General features: G+C 38.7%; 1 protein-coding gene across 1 annotated transcript; it reads left to right on the top strand.

Annotated features, from left to right (window-relative positions):
• The first annotated feature begins 3,344 nt into the window (after window positions 1-3,344).
• Window positions 3,345-20,208, top strand: LOC149814808 (uncharacterized). The gene is made up of 6 exons (XM_089988297.1): window positions 3,345-3,672; window positions 11,534-11,661; window positions 11,806-11,909; window positions 18,772-18,859; window positions 19,124-19,185; window positions 19,833-20,208. The coding sequence occupies exons 1-6, from the start codon at window positions 3,560-3,562 to the stop codon at window positions 19,983-19,985; spliced, it is 648 nt and encodes a 215-aa protein (XP_089844423.1). The 5' UTR covers window positions 3,345-3,559; the 3' UTR covers window positions 19,986-20,208.
• The last annotated feature ends 389 nt before the right edge of the window (window positions 20,209-20,597 follow it).

Genomic DNA, 20,597 nt, shown 5'->3' with positions numbered 1-20,597 from the left:
GTGTGTGTGTGTGTGTGTGTGTTTATTGTGGTACTAAATAACTATAACTTGTGGTAATATACTCTTAATTTACATAGATAAAATATCAAAAGTCAATTTTTTTATAGGTGATATAACATCAAGTGGAAACTATATATAAAATAAATATAGAAAAATACCTGCCCCTCAACATTGGACATTGTTTATTGCTACAACCTCCTACTTAAAGCATGCACTCTCATCGAAAGAGAGGGAGGAGGAACCTCATATACGATATGTAGCCCAACATTGCTCTCCTCTATATCTATCGGTCCCCTAATCATATCTTATGTTTAAGGATCCTCCATAATTTTCCTAACCCTAGTCTTACTCTCTTCCACATCTTGGCGACTACTCTCATTCAATTCAGAGACAACCTAAAGAACTGCCTCCATCTCTATCTTGCTACTACCACTACAAGTGGCCTCATCTCCAGCTTGTTCAAGTTGGGTATTGAGGATGACAACAACTTCACCGTGTGCCAATGGCTTAAGCTGCTTCACCAATAAGTCTTTTTCTACCTCCTTTGATGCTTTCAAGATGAGAGACAAATATTTGACTGCAATCTCATCAACTTTTCTTTCAAATTCAACATGACTTGTGGGATAGGCTAAAAATGTTAGCAATTGATTTGTTTGAAGTGCATAAAACTGCTTGGATGAGCACAAATTTCTACACACTAGATCATTGGGGCTGTATTTTTGGTGGACAAGATCTGACAACTAGATTTTTAGTGTTGAAGCAAGATCCCTCTCTATCGGATTGGCAAACCTATTGCACGTATCAAGATGTGTCTCATGAAACACCACATAACCATAAAATCCTTGAAGCCCGACTGACTCATTCTGCCTTTTTATTTTCTTCTTTGTGATGACAAGTGTAAATTGTGTGTTTTGTCTCTTATATTGGTGTCATCTCGTAATAAAAAACTTAATTCATATGATAACAACAGTAAACTGGATAATATACATGCAAAAACTAAAAAAATTGAAAAAATCGATGAAAGTAACATGCAATGTTCTATATATCAAAAAAATCCAAAAAAAAAAACTGATTAAACTGGGTAATATACATGCAAAAATAAGCCAGTAGAGGGAGGTAACTGGCACATACAACCAATTTTAAAAAAGGTTTTTACCAAAATAGAACAAAAATTAAAACTAGTCACCCAAAATCCTAGCCGCTAGTAACCTTACCTTAAAAAAAAATCAGTTGAGGGATGCCGATGAAGTCGTTGCCGATGGTTTTTACCAGAATATTCATAGAAGATTCTTCGAAGGGGGGTGGGGTGGCAAAATTTGAGATTTTCCATCGTCGATAACCGCTGTCAATGAAGGATTTTTGCAAAGTCATCGCCCATCGAAATATTGGCTTGAATGTCATCAAAAGATCGCTGGAAGGATTGAGGACCATAAGACCCCTAGGATTTGCGAAAAAAATCGGTTGAGGGATGCCAAAAATGAGGTTGAGAAACAAGGCATCATTTATATGAGATAAAATTTCACATTACAAGTGTGATTCGAGTAAAAAATTTTGCAATATCAGTTTGTAATTTTTTATACTTTCACAATACGTCATGTGATACTCTTTCAAAATTTTGTAAGGTACAAACTTTCGCAACACTTGAAAGGATTTTTGCAACGTGCCTTACGATACTCATTCGAAATTTTGCAATTATCGAACTTCCATAAATTTTATGATTTTTAGAGGTTATGGTGTGAAACTCAGTTTTACAATTTTTTTGGAATATCGCAACCTTAAATGCGATTTTGTTAACGAGTTTCATGAGTGTATTATTTTAGTCATGACGTGTGAAAATTGAAAATTCGCACTTGCAAAAGGTAAAAGCATAAAAAAAAAGAACTTGCAGAATTGTTTATTTAACGAATTTGGTAAATTGTGAAGCATTTTTTAAAATATCATTTTTGTGGTACAATATGATCATTTTACGGAAAAAATCATGTTTAAAACCAGGTTTGGACCACCGCGGGGTCGCCCACATGGCCAGTGGGGTGGTTGTGAAGGTGATGAGATGAAGGCACTAGGGATGGGAATAGACCGGGGCAGGGGCGGGGGACAAGGTCTCCACTCCCACCCCCCCATCCTTGCCTCCATCCCTGCACAAGTTTTGATTTTAACCTCCATCCCAATTTCCTGTCCTCCATCCCCGGTCCAAATGGGGTGAGGCAGGGCGGGGGCCCATTTTCTCTATGTCCATTGCCATCCCTAAAGAAGGATTGGGGGCGTGGTAGGGATCTAGACGGGGATGAGGTAGGGTGGAGAAAAGAGTAAGTCCATCCCTGCCTTTGTCCCCACACAGATTTTGATTTTAACCTCCATCCCCGCCTCATATCCTCCATCCCTGGTCCGAATAAGGCGAAGCAGGGTGTAGCCCAGTTTCTCTCTGGTCCTCTGCCATCCCTAAAAGGCACCAGATCAAACTCCACTGACACATGGGTATGTCTCTAACTCTTAGTGGTGGACCACCACGTAAGGCAGGATGGTCGTGGAGCCCCACCCCGGATTTTTCTTGCTTTGGCGATGGTTTTTCGTCATAAAAAAACAAACAAACCAGGTTTGCGGTTGACATTCAAACATCAAAACCTGGTTTATTTTAAACCCGGTTTTGTAAGTTGTCATCCAAACGCTACCTTAGTCTGCATCTTGTTCTTTTTAGTGATATATCTTTCATTCTGCGCCGATGTTTTTGAGAGTTATATCTCGCTGAAAAGATTGAAATCTGCTCTATATTTTCTTTATTAGGAAATTTTCTAGAAAAAGCACATTTGTTTGAAATCTATGAGCGAATAAAAAAGGTTGGTTCAGTAGATTCTCAAATTGCATTTGGACAATCTGGATTTCAAGAACCATATCTCCCATGTCCAGTCTCCAATTTCGTCCAAGTTTGTCAAATTGGAATCGTCAGGGTAGGCACATAGAGAAACAAATCTCCGGCTGTTCATGTGGACACCAACTGGAGCTGAAACCAGATCCGTCGCATTTATAAGAGAAAGAGGCTCGCGGTACACAATCATCGCTCGTTGTGCTCACCTGGACCCGGACCCGGACCCGGACTGGGGCGCCTTCCACCCACAGAATGCGAGCCTATTGGCCCTATTGGATTGGATCGTTACTGTTCACGGGTAAATGGACACCAAATGGGTCCATAAGACCCAGGTGGATTGTGTGTGACTTGCGTGTTGATAAGATGGAAAAAAGGCAAAAACTTGGTTTACGAGGTTTTTTTTTTTGTTTATTATTATTATTATTTTATTGTTGGTTAATAGTATTAATAAGTGCATGATTGAGGGCGTTTGTGGATCCCAGAATCCGCTGTCAACGTTTCCCCCTCTCTTGGCCGCTGTTTTCGAGAACCTCTGTGTGTGGCTACCGACTGCCCCTACCTTTTTCTTCCTCCCTTCCTTCCTTTGTCAGGGAACATCTTCCTTCTCTCTTTGGTTGGGGGGCCTCGGAGGAGGCCCAAGAGAGAGAGAGAGAGAGAGAGAGAGAGAGAGAGAGAGGAACGAAAAGGAAAGAAATCATGGTGTTCTACTTCAAGGCGGGGCCGGAGGCCGGGGATTACACCATCTTTATGGGTCTCGACAAACACGAGAACGAAGAACTCATCAAATATGGCTTCCCCGAAGACATCTGGTGCGTGACTGACTGTCCTCTCTCTCTCTCTCTCATATGACATGCACAAATTGGACTTTTCGATTTTCCTTCCACCTAAAGCCAAACGAAAGATGGTGGAAAGTTTAGGCCGCCATCTGATTTCCGTTGGTTGAGCCTTTCTCGAATTTGTTAAGAGTTTTTTCTTTCATTTGGATAACATTCGCTCTTCAAAAAAAGGTTTTCTTTTCTTTTTTCTTTTAAATAATGTGTTGTTAGTTTTGTCTCTGATATTGAGTAATCTTTGTTAGAGAAGGAGGCCACAAAGAGGAATCTTGAGAGATCAAGATATGTTTTTTTTTTAAATTCCCTAATAGCAAGATATCTTGGCTCTCAATATGCAAAAATCATTGGATACTTAGCCAATTATAACAAAAGGGAATACGCGGTGGAGAGACAGAACCGCTTCGGCGATTGGGATGTTATATGCCATTCTCTTGCTGTCATTGAAGGGGTCATATTAAGAGTAGTATGCGTCACCACAAATGGGTCATTGCTATAGTCATGTCATCGTAACAAAGAGTCACGGTTGCCTAAATTCTCTCTTGACCTATACCATCCATTGAACCATGGGTTATGGTACTTTGTGGTGATGCAAGGTTGTTTATTTACCCTTGTTAAGAGATTTATCTGTAGCATAGCCCCATTCACCTTGACGTTTTCTGTATGAACTGTCACTAAGTGTGCCCTTTCCCCTCCAAATTTATCGTAATTTTAAAGGATTTTCTACTCAGAAATTAAAAATTCAAAAGCCCCACAATCTAAAAAGATTTCCTAGGTTTGCATCTTTTTCTTTTTTCTAAATGTTTACTCTTTGAAAGTCTCCAACTTTTTCTCAAGAAAAACTGCTTATTTCTAGATTTTACCAATTTTAACATATATCTATCTCGTCATGATAGCCTGGTAAATTGCCTTTTGTTAATGTATAAACCTAGTTAAAACTTGATTTTACATAGTTTATGGTTATTACTTATGGTCACTATTCTGTTATTAAATAATTTTTCATATTAATTGTGGCACCAAATGTAACACCCAAAAAATACGGGACTTGAAACTTTTTATGAAAAGGTTGAAAGCTTTAAAATCGATCATTTATCAGAGTTTGAAATAGACGTTCATCGAAAAATCATGTTTGAAATAGCAAGTCCCTGGACCTTAGGCGCATTACAATGCAAATTTTCTCCTGCACAACGGATTTGCAACACCGTATATTTAAGAAATCAAATAGATTATGAAGTGCAATTTTTAATAGTTTAAGACTTGTACAAAGAAGAGATTTTCAAGAAAACCTTTACGCAAATTTACCAAAATGTCCTCAGAAGCGAAACGTTTGGAAAAAAGCCTCATCTTGATCTCATCACGTCATTATGCCATCGAAGCCGCATTGACCTATACATCATCTGCCCATGAAATTGGTCAGTTTCACGAAAAACTGGTAGGTGAACATACAGGACAATATAAAACAAAATTAAGCAAAATAAATTTAATACGATAAGCATATAAGCAAATCAATAACTGAATCTAGGATAAGCAGTTTAATATTACAAGTGTCATATTGCAAACTATCATAAACATAATGCTATAATTATTGCAAGCATTTACCTGGCACGAGTAAGCTAGTTGCCACAAGCAAAGTACTGCGTAAGCAGTTAAACTAGCAAGAGCAAAGTTACAATAGGCACACACCGTTCACCAAGTAATAGAGCATGTCAGATGCTACAATTATCACATGTGCATAACTCAACAAATTCTGTGATTAGATTTAACTTATGTTTCAGTATTAGCTGGCCAAGCGGGTATGAACAAGGCACGACTCTAGGAACAACCGAGACTGATCCGGAGGTTTATTACGCTATGTATTTTATGATACCCCGAATAACTGACTCAGTCCGCTCATAAGGGAACGGTCGGTAACCAAAAGAGAATTCCGCAAAGCATATGTAAACAATGGATGCATCATGCTCATGGGGAGATACCACCTAGGATAATTACGGTAGTCCCTTTCCCCTAACTCCGATGACTGGGGAAGCCGAGTCATTTGCCCGTGGGGTGGTTGTTAACAACCTGTCCATCAGAGTTTTTTACCTTCCTATCCTCTCTCTTGACCAAAGTCAGTGGGTCGAATGAGTGCATCAAGGGTTAGTTAACTGAAGACCCATTCTGCATGCTCTGATCTTTCAACTCAACTCGAGTATCTTGCCTGTGAAGGCGAAATCATCACCATTTTAGGTGATCTTAGCATTGTGCCATTTGCACGCATCTAGGTTGCCACAATCTCCTCATCCAATCATCGTAACACACGCGTGACATACCTGTCCAAATATACGATTGTACATGTCTATAAATACGACTATGATGAAAGGGTAACATAAAGCAATGCAATCATTTTAGTTTAAATTTGCCATGTATGTCATTTGTATGTTTCGAAGTTGCCACAACCTTATTATCCGATCATCGTAACACCAACGTGACGCACCTGTCCAAAGGTACATCCATACCTGTCAAAAGGTACGACTACGATAAAAGGGTAACGGTTTCTCAAAAGAAACCCCAACATTTATCTTTCATAAAAGAAGTGATACAATAATTACTCAGTTTAACAAGATCGAGTCTTTTAAATTACATTAACAACAATGGCATATTGCACAATACAAGATCGTCTCGGATCTCTCATCCGATCATCGTAGTACTACCATGTCGCGCATGTCTATAAGTACGCTACGACGAAAGGGGTATAGGTTTCCCAACAAAAACCCCAACACAAAAATTATGCTAAGATTCAATGCAAATCAGAAAAATGCTCAGTTGTCGTATTCTCTCTTTTAGAGTGACGATACAATATTGCATGCTGGAGATCGCTACGGATCTTGCTTTCGTTTTTCAAAGACACGACAATTTGGGAGACTTGTTTATTATATCGCAACTCCCTAAACCTTCGAGTTGCTTTGCAAGACTGCACACTTGATAAGTTGTAACCCTTTTCAGAGTTTCCGAGTCATATCAAAATATCAAATTATAGTTGTAAAACGTTCTTTTCGAAAATGCCAACTTGGGAAAACTTATTTGCACTTTCGCAACCTGCGAGACTTTCAATCTTTGCTTTTGCAAAATGGTGCATTTGAAAACTAGATTCGCATAAGGAATCATTTTAAAAAGAATTGTTGCGCACAAGCGCAACTCGCATCCTTTGAAGATGAGCGAAACCAGAATATATAAAAGACTGTATTTACTTGTATATCACAATCGTGAGCACGTGCACATTATAGCGTGACATCAAAGTACTAAACAATACTCGATGTGTGAAATCACACATTGAACGAAAAATGCATAAGCAAAATGCATGAGGTACAAAATCGTTGTAATGAAATATGCGGAAAAGCAAAGAGTGCATTAAGCACTTACAACATCCACTAATGAACAAACAAAAGGGCTAACACCCAAACCCACAAGAGACAACACAACATAAAAATATAAATGTCTCTTATTGAAAAGAGAGAGAGCTCTCAAGAGTGAAAAATACAAGAGGGGTTCACCCCTATTTATACACAAAAGAAGGAGAGGGGGGATGGCCAAGAGGCCTTAAAAGGAGAGCCACCTAAGGGCTCCCCATGTAGTCGTTGGGAGCCCCCAACGGTCACAAATGTGACCGTTGGGGGCCCCATCGACTACATGGTGGGGTCCCTTTTGTGTGAGCAAAAAACATAAAAAGAAAAATATAATTTACAAAAAATAAAAAGGAAAATAAAAGAAGAAAAACAAGTACCCCTATCGGGTACTTGTGAAATGACTAAAATACCCCTATCGGGTATTTTAGACAATTATATATATATATATATATATATATATATATATATATATATATATATATATGAATTACATGTATTTTAACACCCTCCCTCAAGCTTTACGGGGATATAACCGAAAGCTTGTTAAGGAGAAACAAAAACCGAGGAGCAGCAAGAGCCTTAGTGAAGAAGTCCGCCAACTGGTACTCTGATGTGACGTAAGGTAGTGCTATGGTTCCTCTTAGGTATTCATCACGTATATAATGGCAGTCCATCTCAATATGCTTAGTGCGCTCATGGAAGGTGTGATTGCTTGCAATATATATTGCGCTTTTGTTGGAAAGAAAAACTCCTTCGAAGATGTGTTGCGACAACAAAAGCGCAATCTATATTGCAAGCAATCACACCTTCCATTACCGCACTAAGCATATTGAGATGGACTGCCATTATGTATGTGATGAATACCTAAGAGGAACCATAGCACTACCTTACGTCACATCAGAGTACCAGTTGGCGGACTTCTTCACTAAGGCTCTTGCTGCTCCTCGGTTTTTGTTTCTCCTTAACAAGCTTTCGGTTATATCCCCGTAAAGCTTGAGGGAGGGTGTTAAAATACATGTAATTCATATATATATATAATTGTCTAAAATACCCGATAGGGGTATTTTAGTCATTTCACAAGTGCCCGATAGGGGTACTTGTTTTTCTTGTTTTATTTTCCTTTTGTGGTTTCCTCTTTCTTTTGAGTAGCTTCTTCAATGGAAGCAACCTTATTTTTAGGTGCTTCATTCAACTTAGGGCAATTAGGTCTTATATGACTCGACTCTTGACAAAGATGGCAAATGAATTTTCTATAGTTGCCATTATAATTATTTTGCCTTCCAAAATGTGGAGGTTTGTAAGCTTTCATATGGTTATCGGGTTTAGATACGGCCAAGACATCATCTCCTCCTTTAATCATTCCAAGACGAGTTTCTTCTTGGCATATTTCGGCTATGGCATCTTCCAAGGGAAGAGGCTTAGATATATGTAGGAGAGAAGATCTAACTTGTTCATATTCGGGCCTAAGCTCATGTAAGAATTGAAAAAAGTGCTCTTTTTCCATTTGTTCTCTCCTTAATTCCACATCCACACTAGAAACCCATTTTGGTTCTAGTAAAGATAGTTCATCCCATAGGGGATCAAGAGTGCTAAAGTAATCCCTTACACTCATTTCTCCTTGCTTGATAGTCCGGATTTTTTCTTGAAGAAAGAATTGACGAGCAAGGTCTTTTTGAGTAAACATACCTTTCATGAAGAACCATGCTTCATTCGCCAACCGAAACTTGGCAATGTTGGCGCAAATCTTGAGCTCCACATTGTTCATGAACCAAGCAAGAATCTTGGCATGCTTGCTTTCCCAATCTTCCACTTTAGATTGGTGATCTTCAATGGCCTTCATGCGGGCAATTCCTTCAAGAGCTTTTTCTTGATCACCATCTATCTTAGTTAGTTGGAGTTGTGGTTCCGGAATGGTGCCCATAACGTATCCCCAAAGTTTTTTACCTTTGAGGTTGATCTCCATGGCGGCGGCCCACATCATGTAGTTGGAGCCATTGAGCTTGAAGGAGAGATCAATCTTTTGTTCTCCTTCCATTTCAAACACTCACAAGAGGGTAAATGGAGAGAGATACAACAAGAAAAAAATATAGCTACACGACTAGCTATATTAAGAAGAAGAGCATAAACAAGGCTCTGATACCATGTAATGAAATATGCGAAAAAGCAAAGAGTGCATTAAGCACTTACAACATCCACTAATGAACAAACAAAAGTGCTAACACCCAAACCCACAAGAGACAACACAACATAAAAATATAAATGTCTCTTATTGAAAAGAGAGAGAGCTCTCAAGAGTGAAAAATACAAGAGGGGTTCACCCCTATTTATACACAAAAGAAGGAGAGGGGGGATGGCCAAGAGGCCTTAAAAGGAGAGCCACCTAGGGGCTCCCCATGTAGTCGTTGGGAGCCCCCAACGGTCACATTTTGTGACCGTTGGGGGCCCCATCGACTACATGGTGGGGCCCCTTTTGTGTGAGCAAAAAACATAAAAAGAAAAATATAATTTACAAAAAATAAAAAGGAAAATAAAAGAAGAAAAACAAGTACCCCTATCGGGTACTTGTGAAATGACTAAAATACCCCTATCAGGTATTTTAGACAATTACATATATATATATAAATATATATATATATATATATATAAAAATATATATATAAATATATATATATATATATATATATATATATATATATATATATATATATATATATATGAATTACATGTATTTTAACAATCGTACCTCACCCAAATATCTAAGCAAACAACTAAATGTGCAAATAATGCATGAGGTACGAAACCATACCTCAACCAATAAGCGTGCAGGCAAGTAAATACGCAAAAGCAAATAGGTACAGGAAAAATAAAGTAAATCTAGGCATATTTAGCATGGCCATTTTAATTATTTCAACTTAATTCGGTTCATCTACTGCCCTTGTTGTGCAACTTTTCCCTACCTTGGAGGTTTCAGGGGGTTGCACACGACTTCAAGTGTAAGCAATCAACATTTCGGTCGTGGGGTGTGAGCGGGAGGGGTGTGAGCGGGATCCATTGCATGAGCTGCGAAAGGCAAAAAGTGAGCATCATGCTTAACATTTTAAAAAGAAGAAAGAGGGTTGAGACCCCAAATAGGGCAGGGCTACGTCCCTGCCCGCCAATAAATAGAGGAATAGAAGAAGGGGCAAAGGTGGGCTTGGCTGCTAGGCCGAGCCTGTCCTTTGTTTGAAGACAAAAAGGCCGAAGGGTGGACTCGGTTGTCAGGTCGAGCCCGACCCCGGTCCGTCAAGGGAAGTGGAGGAAGGAGGCATGGGTTCTGCCCCTGCCTGCCAAGAGTGGCGGAGGCAGGGGCAAAGCCCCTATGTATCAGAGAGAGAAAAGAGAGGGCCTAGCCCCTCTTCTGTGTACAAAGGGAACAGGGAGGGGCTCGACCCCTCACCTGCAATAGAGGAAGAGAGGGAGGGGGCTCGGCCCCTCCTCAGCGTACGAAGGAACAAGGAGGGGTAGAGCCCCTCCCTTGCAAATAGAAGACAGAGGGAGGAGGCCCGACCCCTCCCTTGTGTACAGAAGAAATAGGGAGGGGGCTCGACCCCTCCCCTGCAACCCGAAGGCACAAGGAGGGGGCTCGGCCCCTCCCCTGCAAACAAAGGAGGCAGGGCGGCTCGACCCCACCCCTGCAACGAGAAGACGCAGGGAGGAGGCCCAGCCCCTCCCCTGCGTGCTGAGAAAGCAGGGAGGGGGTCGACCCCTCCCATCTAAACAGAGGAAAACAGATAGGGAGGTAGGGGCAAAGCCCCTATCGGTCTATCGCACATAGTCGGCAAAGAGGGGGAGAGCGCAACAGGGGGCCGTCGGCCTCCTGCCGGCTCTCCGACAACCATAAAGAGAGAGGGGGAAGGGGAAGACACGACAGGGGGTCGTTGGCCTCCTGGCGACCTTTCGACAAACAGAGGGAGGGGGAAGGCGCGACAGGAGGCCGCCGGCCTCCTGGCGACCTTCCGACGAACGTAGAAAAAAAGGGGGAGGGCACAACAGGGAGCTGTTGGCCCTTTGGTAGCGAGAAGAAGAAGAAGAAGAAAAGTACCTGGAGGAGGTGGTCGGCTGGCGTCGTCGACGCTGTCGCACGCAGGGAGCGAGAAAGAGAGAAGGAGTCGAGAGGAAGGAGGACGAGAGGGAGGTGCAGGCCGTGAGAACCCTCCCTCCCCTCTGCGTTATTTAAAGAGGGGTCAAGGGGGAACCAATCGGGAAGGGGTTTCCCTTTTCAATAGCGGGGGAAAGGGGTGTCGAGCGGCACAGGGAGGGGAAAGGGTTTTAAAAGAAAACCCTCACTCCCCTCTGTTTATAACCCTAGCGGGTTAATGGGTCCGGGTCCAGTTCCGACCTGGGTCCGATTTTTTCTGAAAAACTTGGGTTTTACACCAAAAGGAATGATATTTGAGAAATAGTAGATACATGTGCAGGTTCCATGTAGACAAGATGTCATCTGCACATGTCTATCTAAGGCTGCATAAAGGTCAGACAATTGATGATATAAGTGAAGGGTTGCTGGAGGACTGTGCTCAACTTGTTAAGGCAAATTCCATTCAAGGCAAGATTCTCATATTTCCTGCATGTTATGGTTCTTTTATGATGTCTTTTCCAAATGGTATTCCATCTAAGTAGCCTGGTTTTCTTGATTGATAAAAAGCATGTTCTGTGGTTCTTTGGCTGTCTGACATATCAATCTTGGCAGGCAACAAGGTGAACAATATTGATGTTGTATACACTCCCTGGTACAACCTAAAGAAAACTCCGTCCATGGATGTTGGTCAAGTTGGTTTTCATAATCCTAAGATTGTGAGTATCTGAATTTATATAAATCATTTAATTTATTGCTTGAGTTGAATTACATTGTTAAGATCAGCGATCGACCAAGTAGTCCTAGTTGTTTCCCAATACAGACTTGGAATAACGTCCATCTAGAAACTAAGAGGGACCAGCCGTTGTTGATATTGCTGTCGATCTTATTCATGAATGACTCAGAATCAGTTAAAACTTTGAGTTACACGTGACTTTGCAATGAGGTTAATACTGTTTTTTTCTTTCTTTAGTTTTGAATCATGATCATGGATTTTATGCTTCCATTTCACCAGTTTTAACTGTTCCTTGGTTGTACCTTGACACAATGAGTTCTGACATGAATTGAGCATTTCTATTGATTGATTCATTTATTGAATATCACATCCCAGCATTCCTCATCCCACAAAAAAAAATTGAAATACTATATAGAATAAAATGCACAAACAGGCATAAGAGTGGAACATTTTGTTATGAAAAGCAGTATTTCTTTCATTTGATTGCTATTAAAAGTTTCTTTATCTAAGTTCACGAGACCAGGAAAAAAGTACGGATTTGAGCATGATAACCAGAATAAGAATTACAGTTGATCTTCCAGAAAGGAATCATATCCAAGAATTACATCCCAAAACTAGAAAATTAAAAACAAATGCACACCATACTCGAACAAAAGAAACAACTCTATGATGGGTCTTGAGTTTTTTTTATCTTGATCTGAGCTCCATATGCGATCCAGGTCCACCTGCAATATTCTTGAAGCCCTTAGGCCAACCACTCTTCTTGGGAGAGGGAGTCCCAAATCCTTTAGGAAACCCAGCCCTAGAATCTGTTTCTCTAGCTTAATCCGCTACAGGGAGATATTCATTAGGGTCCTTACCTAATTCTTCATCATCTTTCTCCTTAGAAATCTCATATAGCTTTGAATCTCTCGCCGAAAAGCACCTTCATTGTCCTTACCTGATGTAGATTCTTCAAGATCCAAATCTGCTGAATAAGACATCAATTCAGCATCATCAAGAACTTTAGATCGATTGAGAGTTGAGACTCTTGTCCTCAATAACCACCTAAACAGCCTCCTCGTTCCTCAGAGCAATCAGTATTTCCAATAATGTCCTTGTGTGAGACATCCCAAATAAGACCTTCAATTCTGCTGGATCCTCCCTCACCTACCATATTCCTACACAATGCACATCCATGTGATTCATCTCATTCACCAATTCAGCTGGGACACTAAATTATCTGTATGTGACTTGCTCAAATTCAGTACTGAATCAATAGAATTAATATCAGAATTAGCATTAATTCTAAAAGCATGAAGTTCATCCTCATTACCCAGCGCATTACATCTAGAACTATTAGGATTAATGAAAAGAACTTCCTGATCAGATTGGTTCTGGTTTAAATCTTAATCCTGCATATCCTAATTCAGAACTCAAAATCTGTTTGCAGCAACATCATATGTATGATCAGGTCCTTTTTGAACTCCAACAGATTGCTCAATAGATTTTTTTGAGAGTCAACCAATAAGATACCTTATTCTTCTTCTTCTGGATGTTGTTTCAGCCTGAAGAACTCATGTTCCTGTTAGTCTTACCGGATTTAATTCGCCAAGTCTCAATGCTATGATTTCTGGAACAACAAACGGAACATTTTCTATCTGACCTATCAAATACAATCTAAAGGTTGTCAGAAAATTGTTCACCAATACAATTTGCCCCTATTCTTCTTCAGAAAGAATCGGGGCAAATTGCCCATTACCTCCAAGCTTTGATATGTTATCAATCACAACCAGTTAAATCTTCACAGCTTCAGTAATACACCAGCTATAAGACATAGGTGTGGGTACGGATGCGGCGATGTGGTACTTTAAAAAAACTTGGGTGTGGGGGTGAGAGAGGGTGTGTGTATATATATATATATATATATATTTTAACAGTTAACAGGAAATAAAAAACAATCATCAATTCATCATGCATGCAATAAATCAAATTAACAATCTACAATTGCTATTCTTCACCAATAAAAACTAACACCACAATTAAATCAACCTAAATATATTATGATTGTGCTAAGTGAATTAATAAAACAAGAAATAATTAAACAAGTAAAGCAGAAAATAAGTAAATTATATTAATAAAAGAAGCAAATAATGCATTATTACATATCAAAAGTATATCCTACACAATGTATATAACGATGAGGGAATTATCCTAATAATTTTCTACTTTATCATCAAATTCATCATAAGAAGGAAGAGTAGGCTCAGATAAGTTCATGTTTATAATGTTGAAATCATGCTCTCCCCTCTAAGTCACACTCTGGGTTTACATCCTAAAATTTGGATGATCCTTATTTGCATTATAATTAAAATCTAAAAATGTTAAATATTTGCATATTTAAATGAAGAAACTAAGAAATAGTCAAATAACTAAGAGAAAAATTAGTACATGTATTTTTCATTGGTTCGCGAAAGTAATCGAAAATTGGAATGAATAAAGACTAAATCCTTTGCATGCTTGCTGATAAGTTTGTTTCTCTTCATGTTGTGGATTTGAGCATATGTGCTCCAATTTCTTTCACAACAAGATGAACTAGCAGGCTGTGATAACAATCTCAATGCAAGATGTTGGATAAGAGGTGCTTTTGATCCATATGTTGACCACCATATGATAGGATCTATATCATCCTCATCTCTCACTATTAATGTATGTTCATATAACCTTTAAGAGGAAAAATTTTTAAACTCTTGTGTGACTTGCTTTATAATATGTAATTTTCGATAAAGCTTTTTCATATACATATTTTTATGCCTTGATAGCTCTAGGTTTAAATTTGGAAGAACACGACAAACACCACCTTTTTGCCACTTCATTTCATAATATTTGGGATTGAGATAATGTGTCATGCAATGCAAAAAAATGTTGCTCTTATCCCATCTTCTAACTAAAATTGAATGTATATGATTAAAAAGTTTTGAATCATCCACTGCAGGATTTTTTTTCTTATGTTTGAAAACTGCAACTTGAATTTTTTCAATCATATTATCTCACATTTTAAGAACTTTGTAAAGCATGGGTTCATCCTTGTCAACTTCTCTCAGTATTTTCTAAATAGGTTGTGTAAAATCAAGGAAGTACACGACTCTAATTCAAAACTCATTATCAATAATAAATTTCTTAATTTCTTGAGCCTTGACAACATCATCAACACGATAGAATGTTCAATTATTATTAGTCATCATGTTAACCAAAGCATTCTTGATTTCTTTAATTCTTTTTAAAATCACAATGACGGACACAAAACATGTTTCAGCAACCTTCAACAATTCCATATTAGAATGCTCATTAGATTTGGCATTAGCGTGATGGTGGTTGACAACAAAATTCTTAATGCTTTTAACAATTTTTTTTAAATTTATCAATCCATAAACATATATCATATACTGGTGAATTTTCTTCTTTTTTTGGGTTGCAGATGCTCTTGAGGGTCAGATTCAAGTTGTGTGCTATACAAGAAGTCCAAAAAATATGAGGATATTTACTTTCCAAACTCAATGTTGCACTTTTACAAATTGGAGCGTTGTCTGTGATGATTTGCACTACCTTCTGATCACCCACTTATTTATTACTTCTATAAACAATTTCTTTAAATACTCGACATTTTTATTTCTCAGATGTATAAACTGTTTTCATGAATACTGGGCCACTAAGCGAAGAAGCAATGAAATTAATTTGTGCGTGCTTTTGAATATCTGTCCACCCATCAGAAACAATAAAAACTTCATTTTGTTTCCATGAAATTTTTTAGTCTCTAGCAGTCTCTCAACATTTGCCCTCTCTTTTGCAAGAATTGTCATTCATAGTTTTTCTGAGCTTGGAGGTGCATAACCACTCAAGTTACAATTTGTCAGCGAAGTAATTAAATCCTTGCAATAAGGATTTCTAGCTGCATTAAATGGAAGTGAACTAGAATAAAAATGTCTCCCTACTTTTCTATCCATCTCCTCCCTTCCATATGTATTGAATAATGCTTGTATCGTTCCTCTTCCTTTACCTCCTATATCCATTTTTCTTTTTTTTTTAGCATCTTCTTGTTGGCTTGAAAATGGTACATTGATTGCATAAGAATCACTCATTGTCTTCCTCTTCTCATATTCATCTTGTATTTTTTTGTATTGTCTCTGCATTTCTTCATCAACTCTTTTGCATCCTGAAATGCCATGTTCTGATATCTTTAACAAATGAGCCTTAACTCTTGTGTAAGACCCAACGTCTCTCTCATAAAGCTTGCATCGAAATCTCTTATTTTCATCACCTCTTCCAGCCTTTTCAAGCTTATCCACATGTGCTCATAGTATCATCCCATCATTACATGATGCAACAAACGATCAATAATCAACACTACTGTTACTAAAATAAAATTTTTTATTAAAATAAAATTCATATGAGGTTCTTCAGAACCAAATAAAATAAAATTCATGCATGAGCAGGGTTGGTTTCTGCAGAGCTATGTCACATACGTGCGGGTGCAGATGCGGCGATGCGGCACTTTAAAAAATATTGGGTGTGGGGGTGCGGGGAGGATATATATAATTTTTAACAGTTTTAAGTTAACACTATGTGTATTTGTGTGCATTTATGTATTTATATATAATATAGATAAAAATGGACTTGATTAAGGTTAACTGAATCTACTTTTGGATATAAATAGACCTCAATGTGGTTGATTTCGCCTAACACAAAGGAAGTTGTGTCCAAGTGTCGCACCCGCCTGGGTGCGGTTGCGGTGCCATGTTAGAAGAGTCCGTGTAACATGGCGGCAGAGCCAAACCCAAGGGTTCATCTCCGCTTTGAACCCAGCCCTGCTGGGTTCGGCTCTGCTGAACCTGGGGTTCTCTAGGATCTGAAATCGGTATGCCTCCAACCACCTGTACACAAGTTCTATTAAACAAAAAACTTGATGTCTGCTATCAACTCCTGCTGGTTGTGAACTGTAAGGCCAAGATCAGATGCAACATCCATGAGCACATCTCCATCCTGGGCCAGATCATCCTCGGTCGAAGGAAGATTTGCTGGCGAATCAACCCAGATTAGCAGGGAATCACCAACCAGATCGATTTCCTCTGTCTCCTGAAGAGGAGGTAAAATCCTGGGGTGCGTCATCCAATCAATCTTTCAAAATAGTTTGCCGGTCGAGAAGCATTCATGATAATATTCCATAAAGCATCATGGAAGTTATCAAAGACACCTAAAACTAGATTCCCAGTTGTCAATTATGCATTTCATGATTTCCTTGTTTGTCTTGTATAAACTCATTTATTTTTCATACTGCTAGTAAACCATATAGCCATCCGAAGTCGGTTTTCTGTTCTCATTATGGTCAGATATCAAATATGCTTGAGCTGTCAAAATATTTATAAGTTGTAAGGCTCATACATAAAATATAAGTGTACATAACGGTTATGCATCATTCAATTCATTCCACTTAATATTCTTCTGTAGATGTAATATAACAAAGAGAAAGAACACAAAGGAAAACACATGGTTCTTTACTCTGATACTTTGGGTAGATTCATTCATGCTACTGCATTTATTCGATCACAATATGCTGATTAACTTTGTCATCCACATTCATTGACATCCATTTAGCGAGGCTATGAGTCTCTGCGACCTTATTCAAATTTAATACAAAGTTACTCAGATGTGTTTCTAGCATAAGCTATTTTAGGTTTCCTGTGGTAACTGAATTACATGTTTTAGATTTTTTTACATCAAGATTCTTCTAAGCGAGGCTGATGTTAAACTCACCTATATGAGTTTGGAAAACCATAGATGGATAATGCCCTCTATGTATCATTCTTGCTATAGGATATTTTCTTGGACCTGTAAGGGAATTAACATAATGTAGCAAGTTTAAAACTTTAAACTTATCTGTCAAAGCTGTCTGGCCTCCTTGATTCAATGGCTCATAGGTTCAATCTTTGGTTGCATTGCACAATCTCTTTCTTGGTTGTTCTATATTAGGACTTAAATTTTGAACAAATGTTTTTAGTTATTGTTTCTATGATCTTTTTAGAGAAAATACTTCTTGCTTGTTGGTACTAGGTTCTTCTACCTTTATTTTTCATTGGCAATAGTAGCATCATCCTAAGATATTGGTTCAGCATTAAGAATTTTCCAAATTGACATGAAGTATCCAGTTTACTATAAACACGATGCATTCTGAGGGGTAAAGTGAAACTGTAATCATGAAGAGTTTCCTGCATGTACTCTCTCTCTTTTTTTGGTGGAAGTATACTGCAGTTATGGTTTTTCATACTTCCTGAAATGTAAAGAATAATCATTTATCAGAAAAAGGGGTTACACAAAACGTCAAGGAGTTGGTATGCTTCTAAGCTCCTAAACAACAAAAGGCTGGAAAAGGCAAAGCAGAAACTAGGTGAGATGGAAAATGGCACCATTGTCAACATAACACATTCATTGCACACGAGTTACACCAGTTATCATCACCATGCATGGTTCTACATAGTCAACCTCAAGAGTCTTATTTCTCAATTCTTTCTTATTTAAAGCTAAACTATAATTCTCACTGGAGTCTTTCATATATTTATTTTTTCTTTCTCTTTAATTTGATGCACCAATACACGTCTATTTTGGTTTCTTTCTTAAGCTTTGCATATTTAACATTATGGCAAAAAATATTATGATGTAAGACATAGGAATAACTGTGCTGAGACTGCTGTTCTGATATTTGAGTATGAAGTATACTGGATGTGTATACATCTATGATTTTGAATAAAGTAGCATTGATAAAAGTTGTCTACTCCATTAAGATTCTAACTGGATTTGGTGCTTTTGTATAGGTCCGTACTGTTAAAGTAGAAAAGCGCATAAATGAGATTGTGAATAGACTGAACAAGACAAAAGTAGAAAGAAAGCCCGACTTGAAAGGTATAGTTTCATCCTAGTCCAGCCTTGCATTGTAAATGAATTTGAAGAATATCTTTGGCGCTGCAATTTACTTTTGGTTGAATAGACCTGGCTGAAGGTCATTATTGTTTTCTGCTGTCATTTTTCCATATATATGATGCCCTCTTTTTCTGATGATTTTATGTTTTATTTTTTCAGTTTTACTTTCTGAACATTTTTCTTCTAGTTTGGATCCTTGTAGTTCTTGTTAGAGTGACGTGTCTTTAAATTATTTTGTTTGTGCAGCTGAGAGGGAAGCTGTGAATGCTGCAGAAAGAGCTGAACGGAAACTTCAGCTCAGAGATAAGGTATGGTGGAAATCAGTCCCTCCTTTTGATAACCACATAATAGCTGCAACTAGCTATCTAGTCAGACTATGTGAAGTCATGAAGGTCACAGGCTTAATTCATCTTAGTTGATAAATCAGGATTCTTCTTTGTCCTGGACAATGATTTAAAAATTATCAAGTGACGCTTTAACCATTTCCTTGTAATACACAATGTGTTTCTTGGACCTGAGTTGCTGCAGCTATCAGTTGTATCCATACCTGAATTCTTGGGCTGGTTATTGGTCAAGCATATGTGATATGACGTTTGGATGAGTCCAGTTGTATCCATTTCTAAATTCTTGGAGTTGATAGGACCTAGAACTGGGTCATGTTGGTGCCCAAATGCATTTCTTCCAGATCTGCGCATCCGTTCAAGTTTGCTTCAACCCTTTGACAGCTTTAAAAATGATAGTTACATGAGATTCTTTGCACCCTTCTTTATCCTGATATTTTCTTGTTCATGGCGGTTATTAGCATTTTCTTAGGCTTTTGTACTTTGTGGAAATCAAAAGTCTGTTTTTAAACGTGGAAGTAGTTGTGCTTGTGTTGATTAAGTTTATGTTGATCTATCTATATTCTGTTAACTTGGCATTTATGTATAGTTGTTGCTGGAAAATTTTAATGCAGAAGCGCCGAGAAGAGATGGAGAGGCTTGAAAGGGAGAGACAGGCAGAGATAAGGAGCTACAAAGGTCTGATGGTCTCCGAGAAGATGACATCTAACAAACAAATTGCTGCAACAAGCAAGTCTCTGCAAGAGCTCGAGGAGGACTTCATGTGAGATCAGATAAATAAATATTTGTTCCCCAAACAATCAACCTTAGTTGTACCAGTAACCTTCTGCCTGTCACTGTATACAGTGGGAGAGACACACCAAGTATTGTTCTGCTACCTAATTTTATGCTGGCACAAGGGTTGATTTTAATGGCAGTTTAGAGGAAACGGTTACTCAACTCATTATGTCGATGCCAATTTATAGTCTACCGCACTATATTGTATCAACAGAGTATGTATTCAACTTCCCAAGTGGTTCTAGGGCAACTTATCAGATCAAGAGATGAAGTCTCTCGATCATGCGGGTCATCTCTCTCTCTCAAACGGATGTTGATGCGCACACCCATCCACGTCAATACATAAACGAAGCAATGACAACATTAATATCCTGATACATTGTTTCAGAATTACTTGTTTCTCTTGCTACTGCGTCTCCATAAAAGAAGTCTGTGTCGCTGGTTGGACATAGAACAAGTATTTGGCCTCAGAAGCTCTGTACTCAACCTTTGAGTGTGTTGGGGAGGCTGGAACTGCATTGGACTCCTGCCTGCCTGCAGCTCGTCAAAGGTCCCACCATGACCGGGCCTGACCCCTCTGGGCTCAAACCCTTCCTAGAGAG

This window comes from Nuphar pumila, chromosome 15 (genome assembly GCF_984573655.1).
Source record: "Nuphar pumila chromosome 15, dmNupPumi1.hap1.1, whole genome shotgun sequence".
Lineage (NCBI taxonomy): Eukaryota > Viridiplantae > Streptophyta > Magnoliopsida > Nymphaeales > Nymphaeaceae > Nuphar > Nuphar pumila.
The sequence above is the reverse complement of the archived record's forward strand: the minus strand, read 5'-3'. Positions and strand labels throughout refer to the sequence as shown.

Coding starts and splice junctions, on each gene's coding strand:
- LOC149814808 (XM_089988297.1), top strand. CDS start 3,560: ATGGTGTTCTACTTCAAGGCGGGGCCGGAGGCCGGGGATTACACCATC. Junction 3,673..11,533: donor GGCTTCCCCGAAGACATCTG/GTGCGTGACTGA, acceptor ATACATGTGCAG/GTTCCATGTAGACAAGATGT. Junction 11,910..18,771: donor GTTTTCATAATCCTAAGATT/GTGAGTATCTGA, acceptor GCTTTTGTATAG/GTCCGTACTGTTAAAGTAGA.